At 39.1% G+C, this 19,280-nt stretch overlaps 2 protein-coding genes across 6 annotated transcripts in view; one reads left to right on the forward strand and one right to left on the reverse strand.

The window, feature by feature from the left end:
- The window catches only part of ptprga (protein tyrosine phosphatase receptor type Ga), a 220,501-nt gene extending 211,389 nt beyond the window's left edge, over window positions 1–9,112 (reverse strand). Inside the window, exon 1 of the mRNA XM_056734396.1 lies at window positions 8,600–9,112. Within this exon, the coding sequence (XP_056590374.1) occupies window positions 8,600–8,699 (100 nt within the window). The 5' untranslated portion in view covers window positions 8,700–9,112. The remainder of the gene's footprint in view (window positions 1–8,599) is intronic.
- Window positions 9,113–12,875: 3,763 nt separating this feature from the next.
- fhit (fragile histidine triad diadenosine triphosphatase) overlaps window positions 12,876–19,280 on the forward strand; it is a 272,439-nt gene continuing 266,034 nt past the window's right edge. For 4 of the 5 annotated variants that reach the window (XR_008905024.1, XM_056735294.1, XM_056735299.1 and 1 more), the window contains exon 1: window positions 12,876–12,892. The gene's annotated coding sequence lies outside the window, so the exon portion shown is untranslated. Of the gene's footprint in view, window positions 12,893–13,029; window positions 13,182–19,280 lie in introns of those variants that run through there. The other variant, XM_056735296.1, reaches the window with a different exon arrangement.

The raw sequence follows: 19,280 nt of genomic DNA on the forward strand, positions 1-19,280 counted from the left end.
AGCGAATTGAGGCAGATGCTTATCACAGTCAACTGAAAATAGAGAAGCCTCATTTGAAAGTAATTACAACTGATAACTGTTGTGTAAGTGAACCGAATGCTCCCTAATGTTTCGACAACACGCTCATTACAATACTGTGAACTCTTTAGCACTTTAGCCTCTATTATGACCGAATAATCAATACGAAAATAAATGATCGTTGAGTGTTTACTATTCATTTACCCTGGAGTAAACGGTGGTCAATGGTAGTAGTCAAAAGTGCCCCAGAACGGTTTGCTTTCCTTCAAAATATCGTTTTTATAAAGCTACGTTTCCTAGGCAATGGTGGCCAAGAAGTGTTTGGTTACCAGCATTCTTCCTAATATCTTTCTCGGTGTTCATCAATTGAGAAAGACACGATGAAACCTGAAAGTCCACGTATCAGAATTCTCCAATGGCCGTCACAGGATGAGAACGGTCAGTCGTGCACATCACACGTGTATAAAACGTTATCCTCTCATCCGCTGCACGGATCCTGAGTGACTCTTCCGAGTGGAATAAATCAGTACTGGGAGACAGTGATCACAAACCATTTACAACGCACACTCGATACAGGCCTGACTGATGACACTACAGATTTCTAAAGTGCTGGAAAGAATTCGGGAATCTTGCCAATTCGAGGACGGGGGGAGGGACCAAATCTGGAAAAGCATCGTTCTTTAAACAGCTTCCCCAGAAGTAAGACAAATTGGGCAGCGCTGTGCAGTCCGCAGAGTGCGTCTCGCCCGCTCTCTCGGTGGAAGCGGCCTGCGTCCTCCCAAGCATTAAACTGGAAAAACCAACTGCACTGCAGAAATTTAATGAGAAGACTCACAAGTCTAACCTAACACTGGCTCACTGACACAATGCTCCTTGGTATGTGCTTATTTTTCCTTTTCGCTGCAGAAGCAAAGGAAGTATCAAGGGGCCGTAACTGGTCTGGCCCGAACGGTCGAGGACCTAATGCAACACTAATGCATTGTGTCTGTGAAAATGGGTGTTCTGAATACGTGGCCGTGCTTCTCAGAAACCTCACGGCATTACCTAATTTATATGGCCTCTGTAGGACCGGGCTCGCAAACAAATAATTTGGTGCTGCAATTTCCCAGCCTGATGTGATATATGGAGGGTGTCTAACAGTTAGCCTCGCTCCATTCTGATGCTTTTTCTAGTTAATTTTACCTCAATTTTTAAGGGGGATTCTGGTCCAAATTACGTGGGGAGAATTAGACATACCAAAGGGAATGAACTGGCATGCGAAACCATTAGTCTACAATTCCCTGAGTGACGAACGCACAAACACCACCCGAAAGCATCAATCAATAAGGCTCGAAAACATGTTTTTCTGTGTCTTTGGTGTGTTATAAGTTGCTCATGCATGTATTAGACATCTAAAAGAAGCATTCTAACTAAAAGCGAATGCTCACCCAGACCTCCCTGATACGCCTCGTGTAACCACACCCCCACAAATCTACGTCAGTTCGTGGTCTGCGTTGACTAAGACTGCCCAAATGTATACACAAGTAAGGTGTGTGTACCTGTCAGTACAATTGCTTTGGAAGCTGATGTTCCAAATATGGTATGAGAAGTTACATATCCGTCACACGCTTGCAGTATTCGACCAATCACTATGCACTGGTTTACTGGACAATCATAGCACACCTAGAGAGAGATACGGCAATTTTTAACCTTAACTCGTGTATACACATTGTAATACATCTAAAGCAAGTGATAATATTTGTTTTGGCCGTGTCATACGACCCCATTAAGGCTGAACTGCGCCAGCCTGGTCGAATTTAAAGGGTAGTTCACCTCAAAATAAAAGTTATTTCATTTATTCACCCTCATGTCATTTCAAATTTTGTTTGCAGAACACGAAATCAGATATTTTGAGTAACATTGGTAACCCAGCAACATTGGCCACTATTGACTTCCGTTGCGGTCACACAAAACCACTGCGACTCACAATATCTTCTTTTGTGTTCAAACAAGGATGTGGGTTTAAATTTGGGGTAAATATCTCTTCACGGTACATCTGTTATAACCCAGTGCGTTCTGAAGACATCACCTGTTAGAGTTAATTTGGTCAGTGTGATTACTTTGCAACCATGTTTCTGAGGATGTCTTGGTAAAGCTTATTTTTTTGGATCTTTTTGGACGCTGTGGCCACGTCCTCAAATAACGTTGTGAAATAATCCTAATTAAATTAGATAAACTATGTTAAGAACATGCCCATTTGGTCGCTGAGAAGTAGGCCTTCTCGTCAGGTCCCAGTAACATTATTTGGTACATCCTTGCGCCAAGTAGGGCGCGTCTTAGAGTGTTATGTAATCAAAATATGGGAATCACAAGGTTATGGTGGAAAAAAATATTTGGTTTGTCGCTGGAATGAATATGGGAAGTAGGCTTGTCCACAGCCCTGTTTCAAATAGTACCCTCAGCTCTTGACTTCCTCCACATAGACCACACCTTGCCGCTTGGGCTGATGGGTAATTGTCCGAAGAAATGTAAGCATTAATGTTGGCTCTGAAAACCAAGGGTGCAAATCAAGGGTGCACAGGGGCCATAAGAGACACTTGAAACACCGTTCCGAAAAATAAAATGACAAATTGTAGATCCAACAATATCAATGACTGCACTAGCAAAGGCCATGCGACCAAGTGCATTATTTAAGCTAGCCTAAAATCCAACGGCCAGCCACTCAAAGACATATTTACTCTTATCCAACCTGATTCACAGCCATTGTTCCTCACGAAGAAACCAGATTTTAGCCAAATCTTTTGGGTTACTTGAAAATGACATGCAGGTGTGTTTGCAGTTGTCCATCCCTGAGGTACAGCGATGGATTTCACGAGTTGCCTCTCAATAATCACTTTCTACACCCTTAGCAATGAAGCACATCAATGCTGCATGATTTTGTTCTCTTTGTAAATATTTGATCAAGGTACAAAACCATTCTCAGTCTGAAGACTGCAAACCATTGCTTGGTTTTTGAATCGCCAGCTGCAAGAGTGCTGAAAACTAATGTCTTGAATGCATAAAGAAAAATGTAAAAAAAAAAAATGTAAGGCGTATTGCGCGGGCTTGCGAAAAGTGATACGATGATGGATGAAGTTTAGCACTCCGCCACAAAAGCCTTGATTGATCGGCTCGATAAACCGCAGAATTAATGCAGCACATAAGCTCGAGTAGAGGAATTTAAGAATGGTCCGCATTGCGTAAAGCCAACACGAATGCATAATTCCTATGGTCAAAAGGAGTCACTCCCTCTAGTGGCCAAGAAGTGAATGAGTGTTACAGCAACATCGTCATGTTGTGTCTGGAATACTCTAGGACCGCAACATCTGTCTGGGTGAAATGCGCACTGCCCGTGATGGATTTCGCAACACCCACATCAAATCATCAGATTGTAATTAACTTCTTTCTAATTAATCCATCCATCACTTGTTTACTTATAATACTAAGAAACGCAAACAGTATTTCATTTCAATGCAACAGGCCCAGGTGTCAGCTTTCAATAATAAGTTAAACATCGTTTTGGTATTTTCAAAAGGCTGTACGTGTCATATCAAGCCTGGGGATTGTGGGTATGAAGATGAAGAACCGGCATTTAAATTGTAGAGGTCCGGCAGCCGTTATACGTTATTAATGGAGAGACTTTCGCGTCGGTTTCTATATACTCCTCTAATTATGACCTTAGAGAGGCATGCGGGGCAAGAAGGAGTACGAGGCGCTAGAGGGGGGCCGGGTTATGTGGAAGGAGAATTAGCGCTTAAGTCTCCCAGCGGCTCAAAGGTTTCTTTCGTCTCCTGGCAAACCGTTCCAGCCCCCGTTATTGTGCCAAATGAAAATCTTTTGAGAACCTCCAGTCTGGGAGAAAGAGAGAGTTAGAAAGAGAGAGCAATGAAAGAGTGGCGAAAGCAAATATTAAGAAAATCTGAGAGAAAGCAAGGCCAAAGTACACAGCTTTGGTCCCCCGCCGACGACCACAACCGAACTGCGAAGACTTAACCTATTGCAGTTGCCTAATTCAGACAGGACTTCTAAAGAAAATGTGGCGGACGATAACAGCAGAAGGTTGCTGTGACTTAGAACGTTGTGCGTTAAGGAAAGCATTTAACATCATTTTATGACAAAGAATAAAAGGCCAATCTAGATGCCGGGTCTTTATCTTTACCTTTAAAAGGCTCTTCTAGACACACAGTGACTCCAAACTACAAAAAGGCATCACATAAGAAACATATTTGTCTTCGCAGGAATGGTAAAGCAAGACATTAGTAGGAATGAGATATTTAATTTCTTCTTCATATCGATGTGTTTTTTCCACAGCAACACTAAATCTGATTAAAAATCACTTCATGACATGTTACGTTGTTAATATACCCAGATAATGTTTGGTTAGGTTAAAGGAACGCGAAACTTCTCATAATAACCCACCATCCTAGCATTGCCAGTGCCGCGCTCTACCATCCGAGCTACGGGAACAAATAATCTTCATTATGGATTCATTAAGCCTTTATACATCTCTTTCGAAGACAGCATCCACCAGCATGCTTCATGAACGTCTACTTCATTTAGTCCTTGGCACACACTGAGAATTCTGGTTGCCGGTGGAGATGAGCAGAGAATCTACCAGCACAAGCACACGCTCACTTCTCCCTCAACAAGATTATTCAGGAAAACCGTGATGCGCCTTGCACTTCCGAGCACCTATACTGCTCTCAATTCATTCACAACAGATCACACGAAAGCGTTGTGGAGAAACAGTGTGAGGTAACGTAAAGAACAGCTGTTTGGTTTAACAGTGTCTGTTCGGCGAGCTGACAGCAGAATCAGAAGGGGAAGCAATTAAAGCAGAATTCTCAGTAATAGAAACGCATTCGTTGCATTAAGTCAGCAATCTGGGAGGCGAGGGGTCGGGCAGGACTGTGAGAATTTCATTTTCATCCCTGCTTTACAAAACCAAACCAGCTCCATCTAAATGAAAAAAAACAGTGATTTTGTGGTTAACGCATGAGGTTGACACGTTGTGGTTTAGTGCTTGTGGGTTGCCAGATCTGCAACAAAAACAGCTAAATGGTACATTTTTAGGCTTTAGGCCTAAAATTTCTCCCCAGACTTAAAATATGTATCACTCCCATACTTCAAATATATATATGCATTACATACAATGTCCTCTTCTTTCAAATCACTATATAGTAGTAATTAGAAATTGTTATCATAAATACTTCATCTTATGTCAAATAGTTTTAATAGCTTCATTTTGTCAAAAGGAAAATAATGAACAACAGCCGATAAACAAAATAAATCCACATTTAATCCACGGAATAAAACTATCCATGCAAAAGGTTCTGGCAACCCTGCATCCGCAGGCAAATAGATTGTTTCCTGTTCTTTCTGCATCCAACACATTTCAAATAAGTAAAATGTTTTACCAAATTGCTTTAAAAACTGTTCAATTATTAAAGTGTAATTAAACGATTAAATTATAATTTTATGAAAATAAAATAAAATAAAAGCATAAAATAATATAAAATAATAATATAATATGACAATACCGTTCAAGTCATTTAATACAGAAACTAACAAGCTGTAACAAACCGAACAGGATGTATCATCGAAGCAAAAATGGTTCTCATTTCCTTGCACCGCACATTGTTAACACGCTACACACAGCGCACACACAACACCGAAAACTGTGAACCTGACCCCGCAGCAGCCTGACAGACCCCCGCACGGTTAACTGTCCCCGCAGCCCTATCTTTTAATCAATCTATTAGCGGAGCCAGGCAACGATGACAGCCTCCGAGACTGATAAAGTGACCTGGCGAACATTAAGGCAGCTTTGGTCACCCAGCCGGACAGATAACGGCTGGAGCAGAGAGAGATGATGATGATGATAATGTTGTTACAGGGGACGCCAGTGCATCCAATCCAACCCAAATGTCAGCTCCGGCTATCTCACTCCAGAGACCGAGCCCACATCTTAAGTGCTCCTCGATTCTGAACGGACGCTTTGCAAATTATCCTTTTCTATTAGACAGAGAAATGGCTCCTCGCCCACATAAAAGCGAATCAAAACGCCAGGAACCGTGAGGTCTCTTACGAGATTTGAATACCATTGTGGATTTCGGTGCTTTCGTCGCGCGACAGAAATAACCGCAAAGAAATCCTCCCCTGGCTATCATCGTTCGGGTGCTTTCTTCGAATGATCAGAAAAATATATTTTTGTGTGTTCTCAAATCCCAAACTCAGAAAGCACAAGCAAGATATTGTGGTCATTGCCATTTTTATCGTTCAGCATAAAACCTCTTTATTATCGGGTCCAAAGAGCGCTTTTTTTAAGTCATCCATCGCTCCAGCGGTTAGTTCGGCTGGACTGTAGTGAGATGAGCATTGCCTGGGGCCAACAGACGCCCCGCAGAGAGATTCTTTCCTCCCTCTCGTCAGCTTCTTCTCCTGCACAGTCAGCAAACTGGCCATTATTGGAGGCTCAAGTGTGCAGACACTTGTTTCCCACTGGCATGACAGAAAGAAAGAAATGAAGTTCTCCTTCTGCCGGGGCGTCGATCCACGGTCTGCTTGTCTTTCCACAGCAACGGTTCTGTTAAAAACAGGTCTATCAGACACAGATAAGTGAACAAATGTCACCTAACTAAAAAGACCCGTTTCTTTCAGAAAGCAATGAGAGCAGGGCAGATGACAGAAAGCGAGCGTGTTAAACTTCTCCTCTTTGTTCTACGATAACTTCATTTCTCTCTCACCATCGACAACAAACCAAAACAAGCGCATCTATCTCTCACAGAAACGCATTCTTTGACTCACGGACGACAGAGAGATGCAAACAGAGAAACGGACATAAAAGACTGTCGATAATGTCCACAACCTTCAAGCATTTGCCCTTTGGCGGCAATGTGTTATTCATGGAGCATCCATCACAGCCCTGATGAAATCTCTCGCCTGTTTGGGATGCAGAGACGTGGACGGTTCTTCGTGCCGTCGGTGCACAAGCGCTCACCCTAACGTCCGCGTCATCCCTGAGCACCCTGCTCTCGCCGATTCCGATCACATAGAATCTGGGATGAAAACTAGTGGCATGTACATTTTGACTGATGTGCGATACCCAATGCTTCATAAAGCATAAAGGTATTACACTGTGTTAATATTGGTTCATCCGTGACTGTGATTGACTATCAACGAAAACTAATTTTCATACATAAGCAGAACTGGGAAATACGCCGTACATTTGATTACGCAAACCTCATCAATTCTTCCAGAAGTAGGTCAGCTATAGCGTAAATTTACATTTGGAGATGTATTATCAGTGCGTGTTCTGAGAATGGCTGGAACGATGAGGCATGACGTCTTCTGGCAGTTTAATAAGATTTCCAAACATACAAAAGCTTGCACACATACGCTTAAAAATTTATAGCGAGCTCAGATGCAATAATAGATCCTGTTGCCTTTCATTCGTATAGACATGTAAAGCTCTTAAGCTTATTATTTATGAATAAGGCTTCGGCATTTACTGACTATTATCAAAAACTTTTGCTTTTGTTAGTAATACAGTTGTTTCGTTTCTTATAAAAGCAAATGCATTTTTATACAGCTGTTCTGCTTTCAAGACTCATATTCTACAAAGCATCACTTTCTTTATGCCTTCAGCTTTACATGAAAATAGGTAGAGCTTATCGCTCTGGTGCTGGAAATGTCTTGGAGCTTCATTCCACTGCCGTCTATCATCACAACACAACTGAAGAACTGTCAGTTACACACCCAAGGTCATTTCCAATAAGACGCTGTCAAATATTTATACCATATTGGCCTTTTATTTTAACCCCCAAAATGAAATTCTCACTGATAGTGGAGCCACTCTGAGAATTCAAATGCAAAGCATCATCCCAACTTGACTCTTCCCGTTCAAATGATCAATAAATAAATAACAATATTTTTATTTTCCCCATACAGACTCCAGAAACCACCGAGCTCCTCTGTGGTGATGAGAAACATACATGTCTTTCCAACGCATGTGCTTCATAATAACTTGAATTCCTCTTCGCCTAGTGCGCGGTTCATTCCCGGGAGAAATCACGTGAAAAAGTCGTTCAGATATAAAATGCTGTCAGGTTGTTTAAACGAAGCATTTTTATTTCGATGTGCTGGATTCAAATAGGTTAGTGCGAGACGCATACGTGCGAAAGGTAGCGATGATTTCTTTCTTTCAATAAACGATGTTCACGTATTGTTAAGAAATAACGGGATTCTGTCACGCGCTTATAAATAACAGCAGCGTGAAAGCTGCAACATTGTAATCATCACATTAATAGACGTCATAATGCGTTTTAAAATCCTGTGACACTTTGACTCGCGATCGTGTTGGTTTTCCCTTCAATGACTTGGGAATGTAAAAAAGATGATTTATTTCAAGAAAATCTTGTCTTCTCGTGACACGCGGCTGTTTCAACTAACAGGTTTAATATCTACACACACATCGTGAAATCAACAGATCGTAATGATAGATCGACAGGTTTGTAACACGCAAAAATGTTAATCCTCGTTTCCCAAAACAACATGAACTTACCGGGATGACCGTGCGCCCACCGGAGCACGAGCGCGGAGAAAAGCAGAGGCGGTATCCACCACCAGCAGCAGCGGCAGCGCGGTCGCAGTAACCTCCGCATGTCACACTGTATACATGGAGAGCTGGAAATAAGGCAACTGTTGACAGAGTTATCCTCCCGACGAGCGACAAACTCCCGCGAAACAAGCGACGCAAACGCTCGAGATGCGTTTATGCGCGCAAAGAACTTCTCGCACGCGAATACCGGCCGCCTCTTTTTTGCGAGTCCCTTCGTTGAGATTTTTCTTTTCAAGTTCGACCAAGCCAACGCAAAGAGTTTTTCTTTTTCCCTCTCTCTCTCTTTTAAAAGACTGGGCTTGTAGTCCAGAGGAAAAACATTTCGTGAGACATGTGGATGGTCGGTGTGTGGAGAAGGAGAGCTATCTCAGAGAAGCGGTAGTCCATGCATCAGGCTGAAAACACAGAGAGAAGAGTTGGAGCGGCTCTGGAAGCTTTCCATTCCGCCATCCAGGAAGTAGCGCATGAGCCGGAGTCTGGCAGAGACTTTAAAACAGGCTCGGGAGAGAGAGAGAGAGAGAGAGAGAGAGAGAGAGAGGGGAAGAGAGAGAGAGAGAGAACGCGGGAGAGTAAGCGAGCTTTCCGCTGGATCCTAGCGCCGAGTGCGGCTGTTGTGCACTAATGCGCGCTGCCTTTTCTTTTTTCCTTTATCTCTTATAATCAAACATATCATTATTTCGCTACTAATAGGATATATTTTTTATAGTCTGTATAGATCAGTGTTGGGTGTAACTAGTTACTAAGTAATTAGTTACTGTAATTTAATTACTTTTCCCTTGAAAAAGTAAAGTAAGGGATTACTCATATGTTTTCTGTAATTTAATTACAGTTACTTTTGATGTAATTAAACTAAATACTTTGTTAAATATATGCGTGTGCAATAGCGTAATTGACTTCAAAATTCAAAGTCGTACTTTAAAATCTGTGCTTTAATGTATAATTCTCACATTTGTAATACATTGGTCAGTTAATATTATTATTTGAATGAATTCAATAAGCCGTTTCATGTATATTCTTGAATCACTTAACTAATCAAGGTTGATGTAGGATATAGAAAGTAATTAGTAATGAGTAACTAAATACTTTTTGGACAGAGTAATTTGGACAGTAATCTAATTACACTATTGAATATGTAATGAGTAACTAGTAATTAATTACTTTTTCAGAGTAACTTACCCAACACTGGTATAGATTAATAAAACATGCAGACTTTGTTCTTTTTTCCTTTATATTTTTTAACCTATCTTTTGTACTTCATTTTTCAATGTTGTTCAAAAGTACAATCAATGTTAAAGAGAAGATAGATGGTGTGTAATGTGGGATTCCTTTAAAAGTGTTATAGGCATACATGAATAGCCTAAGTGTAAACTTTGCCCTGTCTGTAAATGGTAATAATTATTGAGACTGAACTCCGGTCATTCATACATTCTTTTTCAAATGCATTTCATGCAGTTTAAGGGATTGATGACAAAAATAACGTTTATGTCCATTAATATTATCGTTTGTTTTCATTTTTTTGTTTGAGGTTTTGAGTAGCCTACACTTGTAGATGTTTCATCGGTTTGCATGCGCTGGCCCGAAGTTAACTTCTGTTCTGTGTTATAATATATAAACACTACATAAACAAATTATTTAATTAATATTATATTAATTTGATTTCATATTACATTTTTTTTGTTTACTAATTATAATACATTTATTTAAAACTATTCAACAGTTATTTAGTCTTTGCGAAGGTCTACCGGAAATTAAGTTTGGGCCATATGATTCTTGGTGGAAATGGCCTCATATTGCATGCCTGGGGCAAGGACAAATTAAGGCAACTTATATTTACATTAAGGCATTTAGCAGACGCTGACTTAAATTGCATTATCCTATACATTTTACATAGGCATTTGCAATCCCTTGAGATCGAACCCACAACCTTGCGTTGTTAACGCAATGCTCTTTCCACTGAGATACAGGAAAGCTTGGCACACAAGTCTGATTTCCCTTTTATAAATTTTTAGCATTATATATTGCATTTCATATATTCCATAATAAAAACAAAGTAACTATATTATAATGTATTGAGTATGTCCTTTATATGTGCTTATCCATTGTTCCCTCCCCCACAGATCCTGAACTGAAGTTTGCCGGCCATGCAGAACACAATACACTTTAATATCTACAAAGAATTTCTTTATGTAGATTCCACTAAGTAGTTATTGACATCGTACAGATATTAAGAAAGAACTTGAAGATGTAAACAATTGAGATTAACAAGATGAACAATTACATCGACAGAAGAAAATTGACAAGTCAGTTTGACATAGTTTTGGAGCAGTACTGTGTGGTGACTATAGACTTAAAGTGTCCTTACAGATGTAATGTGTGTGTTTAACATTTTTTCATGCGTTTTTTTATGCCCACCCCCCACACACAAACACACAGACTGCTGCAGTTTAACAGAGCAGTTCATGGATGTCAGGCCAGGTTTTACGTTAATGACATTAGTTCTTGCGTCTCTCATTGAGGACCATGATGTTCCAAAGTTGAACATGTGGAAGTGTGATGGGGGTTGAAGGAAGATTCAAGGAATTTCAGTGCCTCACACAAACCTATTGGCTTTAGAAGATCTGGATTATAGAACACACTACATATGAATTACCTTTATTTACTTTATTCTTAATTGTGTCATTTCTTTTGCTTTTATTGTATTGAAAAGAGTAGAGTCAACAATATTTTTCCTATTTTTCTTTTTGGGTATTGAGTGATATTAGGATTAGTAAAATTATTATTTTTTTCACTCCTTTTTTATCAATTGTTTAAAGGAAAACTACACAATTACAAACAAAAAACCTTTTATTTAATTCCTGGTAAACACTGTTCCAGGTCATTAGAATGTTGAATCTTCAAAAACAAGCAAAGAAGAAATAAAAAACAGCAAAGATTTAACAGTTGTGTTTTGGGTAACACTACAATAATTTATTAAATAAAAACATTTACTATCAAAAGACTAATCGTGCATGTTATATTGTAAACTGTCATGCGTCAGAGCCTTGGAATACTGTCAACTTTAAGTACATCATTCATCACTCTTTTATTTCATTTCAAAGTTATTCTTCAAGAAGTTTTCAGAGTTTCCTGCAGAGGCTTCTAACCCACTGCTGTTTACATAAATGCTCAATTTGTTTGACTTACTGTCTGAAAACAAAGAAGAATGTCCTTGACATGGGAAAAATAGGGACTGTCTTATAGAATCCACCTCGTCTATGCTTAACCAGACATGGCAGGCCAAACACAGCTGGAATTAGTATAATCATTCTTTGGTGTCAATCAAACAGACAGCAGTGTAGTTCAGCATCAGTCTAGCTTTCATAATTAAGGTCAAAAATCATTGGCCATATTCTTTAAAAGTTACTCTAAGTGCACCGCAGAGCATTTTGATATGTACCCAAACGGATATTTCTGTTATTAAACACTGTTTCAAATGATTATTTACTATTAAATTAAGGCCTTTTTGGCTAAGTCAGAAAATCATTAAATTGATTTATTTTCATTTTAAACAAGAATGCTTCCTCAGCAATTGTTATTTTTATTGCTTGCCTTCCAGGAATCCATATAAACATTGACATATATTTGAGTTGCTCTCGGAGCCATTTGAATTAATATATTAATGTAAAAAAACAAAGCCAAGCTAATGGCTGCGGGTGGAGGAGGAAGTTGCTGTTAGCAATACGAGTGGAGTTTTATGATAAGTCACCCTGTAATATCCAGATGTTGTTCAATTTATCCAACATCTGTTTGACAGTAAATCAATATCACCATCATTGGTGCAGAACGAGCAACAGATAAACATGATTTTTTAAACTAAATTTCGGCTCTTAAACTCTCATGTGGTACAAAAAACGAATTTGCTTTACTGCAAACGTATTAGTCATTGCTATAAAAAGCATCATAAACCCTGCAGCTGCTTGCACCAAATCTTGGACTCTTTTTAAATGAGCACAAAATGTCTTTGGTTGGTTTAACTAAGTGTTTAACTAATGCTCATGTATTGTAACAAAATATTAAGAAAACCATAGTTAATATTATATAAAACGAAGCTTCACAACTAGAATGCAGCTAGCTGCGGCAATTACTACTGGGGGATGTAGTTTCATGATCCGTCACAAACCGCTGCAGCTGCAGGAATAAAAACTTCGTTTCCCACAACCCCATGCGGCGTCATCGCTTGCCTCATCGACGCGGAAGGTGAGTACATGTGTTCTGTGTTGATGCTATTGGTTGTCAGTTTGACACATTGTGAGCTCTTTCACACAACTGTCTGTCAACAATGCGATATTTTTGTTAAAGATGTTATGTTGATAGATGTGTTATGTCGTCTGCAAGTGGGGTGTCTGCAAACGATGTATTTTGTAACAGCCTCATAGAGATCAGTTAACGTAGTGATTCGGCGCATGTGACATGTCATCTCTGGGCGAATTCTAATCTTAAGTGAGCGTCACTGTGCTCTTACACTACGAAGGGCAGACCGCTTGAAGTGAGTACTTTGAAGGATGCATAGCATTATAGTATGCAACACATTTGTCGAAGAGAATAATTAATAACTTTTCAGTCAGAATGTTACGCACCTCCACAAAGTGTTTGTAGGCAACGGTATCCTTACGAAGTGACCAACAACACTGTAGTGTGACTTTGTAGTAAAACCATAGTTACCACAGATATACTGTACTTTTTACATGTCACTACATTAGCACAGACACACAATAGTGTGAAACTCACTTTCGTTTCTTGTTTCCTGCTGTGCGCTTCAAGGGTGCTGAACTTCTGTTTAGAATTTCCCTCAATTTTTATATTTTTGTAAGTCTGAAATAAAACCCTGTAATGTACTCTTATGCTAACATGTAGGTTTCAAATTATTATCTACTTTGATGTGGGACCTTTCTAATACATCAATTTAATTTCATATTTAACATGTAGTAATGAAAATATTTAATTTTTGTTTGTAAAAGTGTTTTTAAGACATTAATAATTTAGGAAGCGATTAATAATGAACGTTTATTGAACATAATTATGTGATCATTTTAATATTAAAGTCCCAGTGAAATAAAAAATGACAATTCTTATTTTTTCCTGAAATATGCAGCGTTTGTAGTATCAATGTGGGTCATTTTCTGTTTAAAATTCATGTACCCTCACAATCTTCAATTGAAATATACAAAAATTCAGTTCCGCCCTGAAATGACTACCCATAGGTATGGGCCGTTTACCGGTTTCACGGTATACCGCAGTTTAAAAATCCACGATGCTAAAACTTCACGTTATACCGTTCCTGCGGTAATCGCATTTTTTACTCGTCCTCCAAGATGGAAAGTGCAGGAATCCCTCAGGTTGTGTGCAGTGAAGAGAGTAACGAGTCACGTGGCCCCTCCCGTTGGTGCAAGCACTCAGGTGTGAGAGTCACCTGTGTGCACCCCAGAGAAACGGATAGGCAGCGTAAAGGAAGTCTATCTGAATTGTAAACAGAGAGCTTTTTTGCAATAACTAATCACATATTTCAAAACTACAATACTAATTTTAAAAGTGAAAATGAAATGTATTATTTATAGAAAACTATGCTCCAACAGGCATTTTATTTTGTAGAAAGTGAGCATGTCTCCAAAAACATTGTTCAGCTGCAGGTTCGATGACTGCTTTTTTACATAAATTGTTTTAATTGTTGAGGTTCAGGTTGAGGTTGAACTGAAGAACTCAAATATAAATTGTACATATTTACATTTACATTTAGGCATTTGGCAGACGCTTTTATCCAAAGCGACTTACATTGCTTTTATCCTATACATTTTACATAGGTAGTTGCAATCCCCTGGGATCGAACCCACAACCTTGTGTTGTTAATGCAATGCTCATTGCGGTTATCACACCGTCAGAATCTCATACCGGGATTATTCTGAAATGACATAAACTAGACGGTTTGAGCGGAGCATCCGTTAACTCCTCCCCTTCAACTATCAGTCTGATGCCACTTTTATTTCAAATCAATGCAACAGCTGTTTTTACACATCCGGTTAATTCGCAGTGAAAATCGCAAGCCACGCCCACTCATTTTCTCCTTTAAAATTCCTTTTCACTCTGATGTGTCAGAATAAGGAAGTAAAAACGAGCACAACTTCCAGTTCACTGGGACTTTAACTGTACCCTTTTTGTACTGACATACAGAATATAACATGTAGTAGATTTATAAAAATACATATATTAAAAATATATTAATGCATCCATTTTTTACACCAAAATTGCTTTACAAGTAGAATGCCGTATAAACGTCTTAAAGGCCCCAATTTTTCCCCGTTTTCGAAGCTTTGATTGGGAGTTTAACAATGGATGTTCATGTTTGTAGTTTCAAAAAACCCTTTATATTTAATATATTTCAAGTCTATCGCCCATAGCTGTCTCTCTTCTCACGAAACGACTGGATTTCTTCCAGTTAAAGTCCCGCCTTCCGAAATGCTCTGATTGGTAAAGCTGACCTGGTCTGTCGTGATTGGTTCCCCGCTTAGAGAGTGTGTGTGAAGATGTCCCACCCATTCCATATTAGCCAGTTCCGCTCCTCAAGCTGTTGTGATTGATCAATCCCCCTCTCAGTACACGTGTATTCACAAACTTTGGCTTTTAGCAATAAAAAGTAACAACGGCGTCAACTTCACTTCATCAGTTAAAAACATGCAGATCCATCGAAGTGTAACGGAGGGATGCTAGTATATGTGCAAACGTCGCGTTTGTTAGAGATCACGTTTTTTTCTACTATGGCGAGGGAAATGACACCGGGAAGTAGAGGGCCGTAGTCCGATCCAGCCGTTCTCTGTAGTCCTTGTAAAAGGTTGAAAAATGGGATTGCGGGGAACGTGGCCTTTAAGTTGTAATTTTCCTAAAGTACTTAATGGCAATATGAAACAGAATTTCTCTCTATTTGGATCCTTTCTACTTGGCAAAACCAAAGTCAATGTTTATATGAAGAGCCTATATAGCCTACAGAAAGCATATTGCGAGTGAACTTTCCAGCCAGAAGTTGCCATATATAAAGGTGTGAGAGTGGAAGCAGAAGGTTGAGCAGGGTGTCCAGCTGCATTTTTCATTAGACTAACTTGATTAAATGTATTTTAATTACCTCCATCTCAGCGGTGCGGTTGAGAGATGTCACATGGCTCCTTCTTTTAATGTCTGCCATCTGTCTAGAAGCCCTGAGAATATAAAGAGAGAAATAAACCCCAAAATGTCTCTCCCTCACCTCATCTCGCCCTCATACGCCCACTAATGACCCCCGTCCCCCGACTGCTCCAAAAAGTCAACTTTCCTGCAGTCTTGCAGCCTTTTTTCCAGTATTGAGTTTTCTTGCCCAAATTTGATCACAGCCTCGTGTTCCTCAGATGACGCAGGTAATATCTTGACATTGATGGAAATTTCCAGCCATTTCTACACTGTGGGATTCGGAGTACCCTTTTGTTCTTAGTTAATGTTAAAAGCGGAAAGCCCTAGAGATGATTTTCAACCGGAGTCCAGGTCGTGTCAATGCAAATGAGTGGATTAAATGAATAAAGTGGTGAGATTTGGTCTCTGTGCCCCTTGACCCCCTCGCGGAGGGGTACGTGGAGATTTGCAGACAGATATGTATAATGCAGGAGTGCGGCATCAATTATGCACCATTCATTCATGCCACAGCAATACCTAATTGATTTGATTCTGTTTGCTTTATGTATAATTGAACAGGCACAGATCCTGTATGTGGCTCTCAGCTCTGGATGTTCATGACGATTGGATCATGCGTGATGGAGCTTTCAGATGGGTCAGATCTTTTGTCTGTTATGTATGACGTCGCTCTGTTTCGAAATTTTGGATGTTTCACTTTACTGTCAAAATGGATGATTTTGGGTCAGTTTCAGACACCCACATTTTGAAAGGCGTGATTGAAAAGGTTTGTGGATTTGATGGTTTGATGGTCTGATGTTAACATGAGCAAAGTAATTTCACCAACACCGTTCAATTATTTGCAATTCATTTCAGAATCCCACTTGGTTTGATTCTAATGCAGTTCAAATGCAAACAAATTTCTTAGAATTCACTTTACTCTGTTTGCACTTTAAAGTCTACATGAAAGTGAAACAAATTGTGGTGGTGTTTTTTTTTTACGAAAATCAATCTGTGCCGTTTACCTGTGATTTCTACGGCACTAAAAGTGAAAACTGAAGATGACACCATTGACAGGCAACACAGAAGGGGGAGATGTTACACTAGTTAAAATTGCGTATTTCTCTCGATTTAAAGGTTGTTGGAAACATTTGGGATGATGTGGTTTCTGCAGGTTTTAATGCAAAAATCGTACATATTGTACTTTAATTTCACTTGTACTATTTTAATGTTTATTGTTGCTTTTCTTCACCATGTGGTCTCAGGTCAACTTGTTGGTTGTTCCTTCCCAGCTGTACTAGCAAAGTATTTCGGCATATTTTTCCTGATACATTCACACAACAACTGTGTACTAAAAACAAAAAAGTTTTCCTTTGTGTGTTTTTTTTAAGTTCTACATATAAAAGACAACATTGTAAAAACTATCCACGCTCACACCGATCCGTAAAACAACTTAAAACTTGTATTACTTATACCAGGCCAGTAGCTGTCAATGATTTTGAATGAAGCCAAATGATTTCGGTAAAAAAACTGCAAAAGCATAGAGCAAAGACAGGATTTTGGACGAGCGATGACTTGTTTTGGTTGTCAAAAACGTGCGCATGCTTGTAGACTGAACTTGTAATACGCATGTGTATGATGTCACTGTTTTTACAAATTTGCGGTATTGTGGTGTACAATGGAGACGATAACATATTAAACCAACAACGGCACAAATAGCTTTTCAAAAAGTTTTTTTCCCAAAACGCAGTTGTGTAAACCTATGACCAAAGCGCAACGGTTTCATTGTATTGAAAGTCATAACGTCTATCTAATACAAAACTATGTGTAGCTTTGATTGAAGGCACACACCTTCGGACGCTCTCTTCTTAACATCTTCCTTGACGTTCCCCAGAGTTCCCCGTCTTTCAGCCGCATGTCCCCTTGATTTCAGCTGATAGGGGGCTTCTTTTCCTTGACCTTTAAAGGTTAAAGGCTTGCTCTGCTCAGTCAGTCTTTTCTCTCTTGGTGGTGGATGGGGGCACATTGAGAAGAGCAAAAGTAAGAGTGTTCATTATTGATGACGGGACGTACACACCCCTGAAAGTCTGATTTTGTCACCTTGTTCTTGAGGGTCAGGAGCTCTAGTCTGGATCACAACGGCCACTGTGACGGTGAGATTTCTTCTCGGCACTGAGGTCAAAGGTCAGGCTTGTGGAGCAGCAGGGGAGGAAAGGCAGAACTCAACTGTGCTGGAATATCAACTCCTCTCTGTTCAAACTTTCTTACATTTACATGAAGACCCACTCTCGGGGCTCATTTCTGCCTTTCAGGTTCAAAGATTAAGGAGAGAGAGTTTTCTGGAAATGGCAGAAAGGTATTGTAAGTGAGTTGTAGATCTGCTCTATAAAGTATATGACCATCTGGAACAGTTTTTTTTATCATCCATTAGAGGTGTTTACTAAGGTAAGCAATACTGTAACTCTATAGAAAGGTCATATGACTTTATATGACTGTTAAAACATCTGGTCACATATATAGAAATTAATAGAGATTGCAGCCATATTAATAAGGTAAGGGTTATGAAGAAACCCATACACTATTAATATTAAAATCTTAAAGTATTAATTTTCTGCGTCTTGCACACAAGTGATGCAAAAAAAATTACTCGTTTCTGTTTTAACAGACTAACAGCAAATACATCACACTATACCAGGTCACATTTATTGGCTCATACAATAATAAACATTACAGGAGTATTATTAATCTGAAATTAATTGGAGTTTTTTCTACCTGACAAGTCATTTGTCTTTTGGCAAATGAGTTTCCTAAAGCAAAGACTGATATTTTCCCCATCAGTTTGAAACACTGGTTTACAGTAAATCTAGCCTACAACTGAATTTACTTCTAAACATGGATTTTTAATAACGAATAAATTTGTAGAAGGATTAGAATAAGGTATTGATTCAGATTCACCATGAAATAATTCCCAAACAGTCGTGTGCTGTTATTCAATGATACCTTTAACCGTGATAATTCATTTTGCACAATATTATTACCATGGTCAATGGTAGTACCATAAATAATTCTTGATAAAAGTAATATAATCGCTCCTAAATGACATCATTAGTGAGTGTACTTACATATTCCGCTGAATAAACCATTTAATGAGATATAATCCATAATACATTTGTGAATAATTTAAATATTCGTTTAGATTCTTGAATGGTTTTTTAAATGTCATTTTTCATTATTTGTAAATATCATTTGGTGTTAAAAAAGTTAATGAAAACCAAAAACAACAATGAAGATGTAACACAGTTTTGCGGCAATACCGTACACCGTGATAAAAGGTTCAGCAATTGTCATGAAAATGTTATACCGGCACAAGCCTATTTACAAACCATTCACATCATAATTCCTATTTCTGAGTAAAACAGGATTCTAAATGTAAAAACCATGCAGGGCAGGACTTGGT

The sequence above is a fragment of the Triplophysa dalaica genome, chromosome 21 (assembly GCF_015846415.1).
Source record: "Triplophysa dalaica isolate WHDGS20190420 chromosome 21, ASM1584641v1, whole genome shotgun sequence".
Lineage (NCBI taxonomy): Eukaryota > Metazoa > Chordata > Actinopteri > Cypriniformes > Nemacheilidae > Triplophysa > Triplophysa dalaica.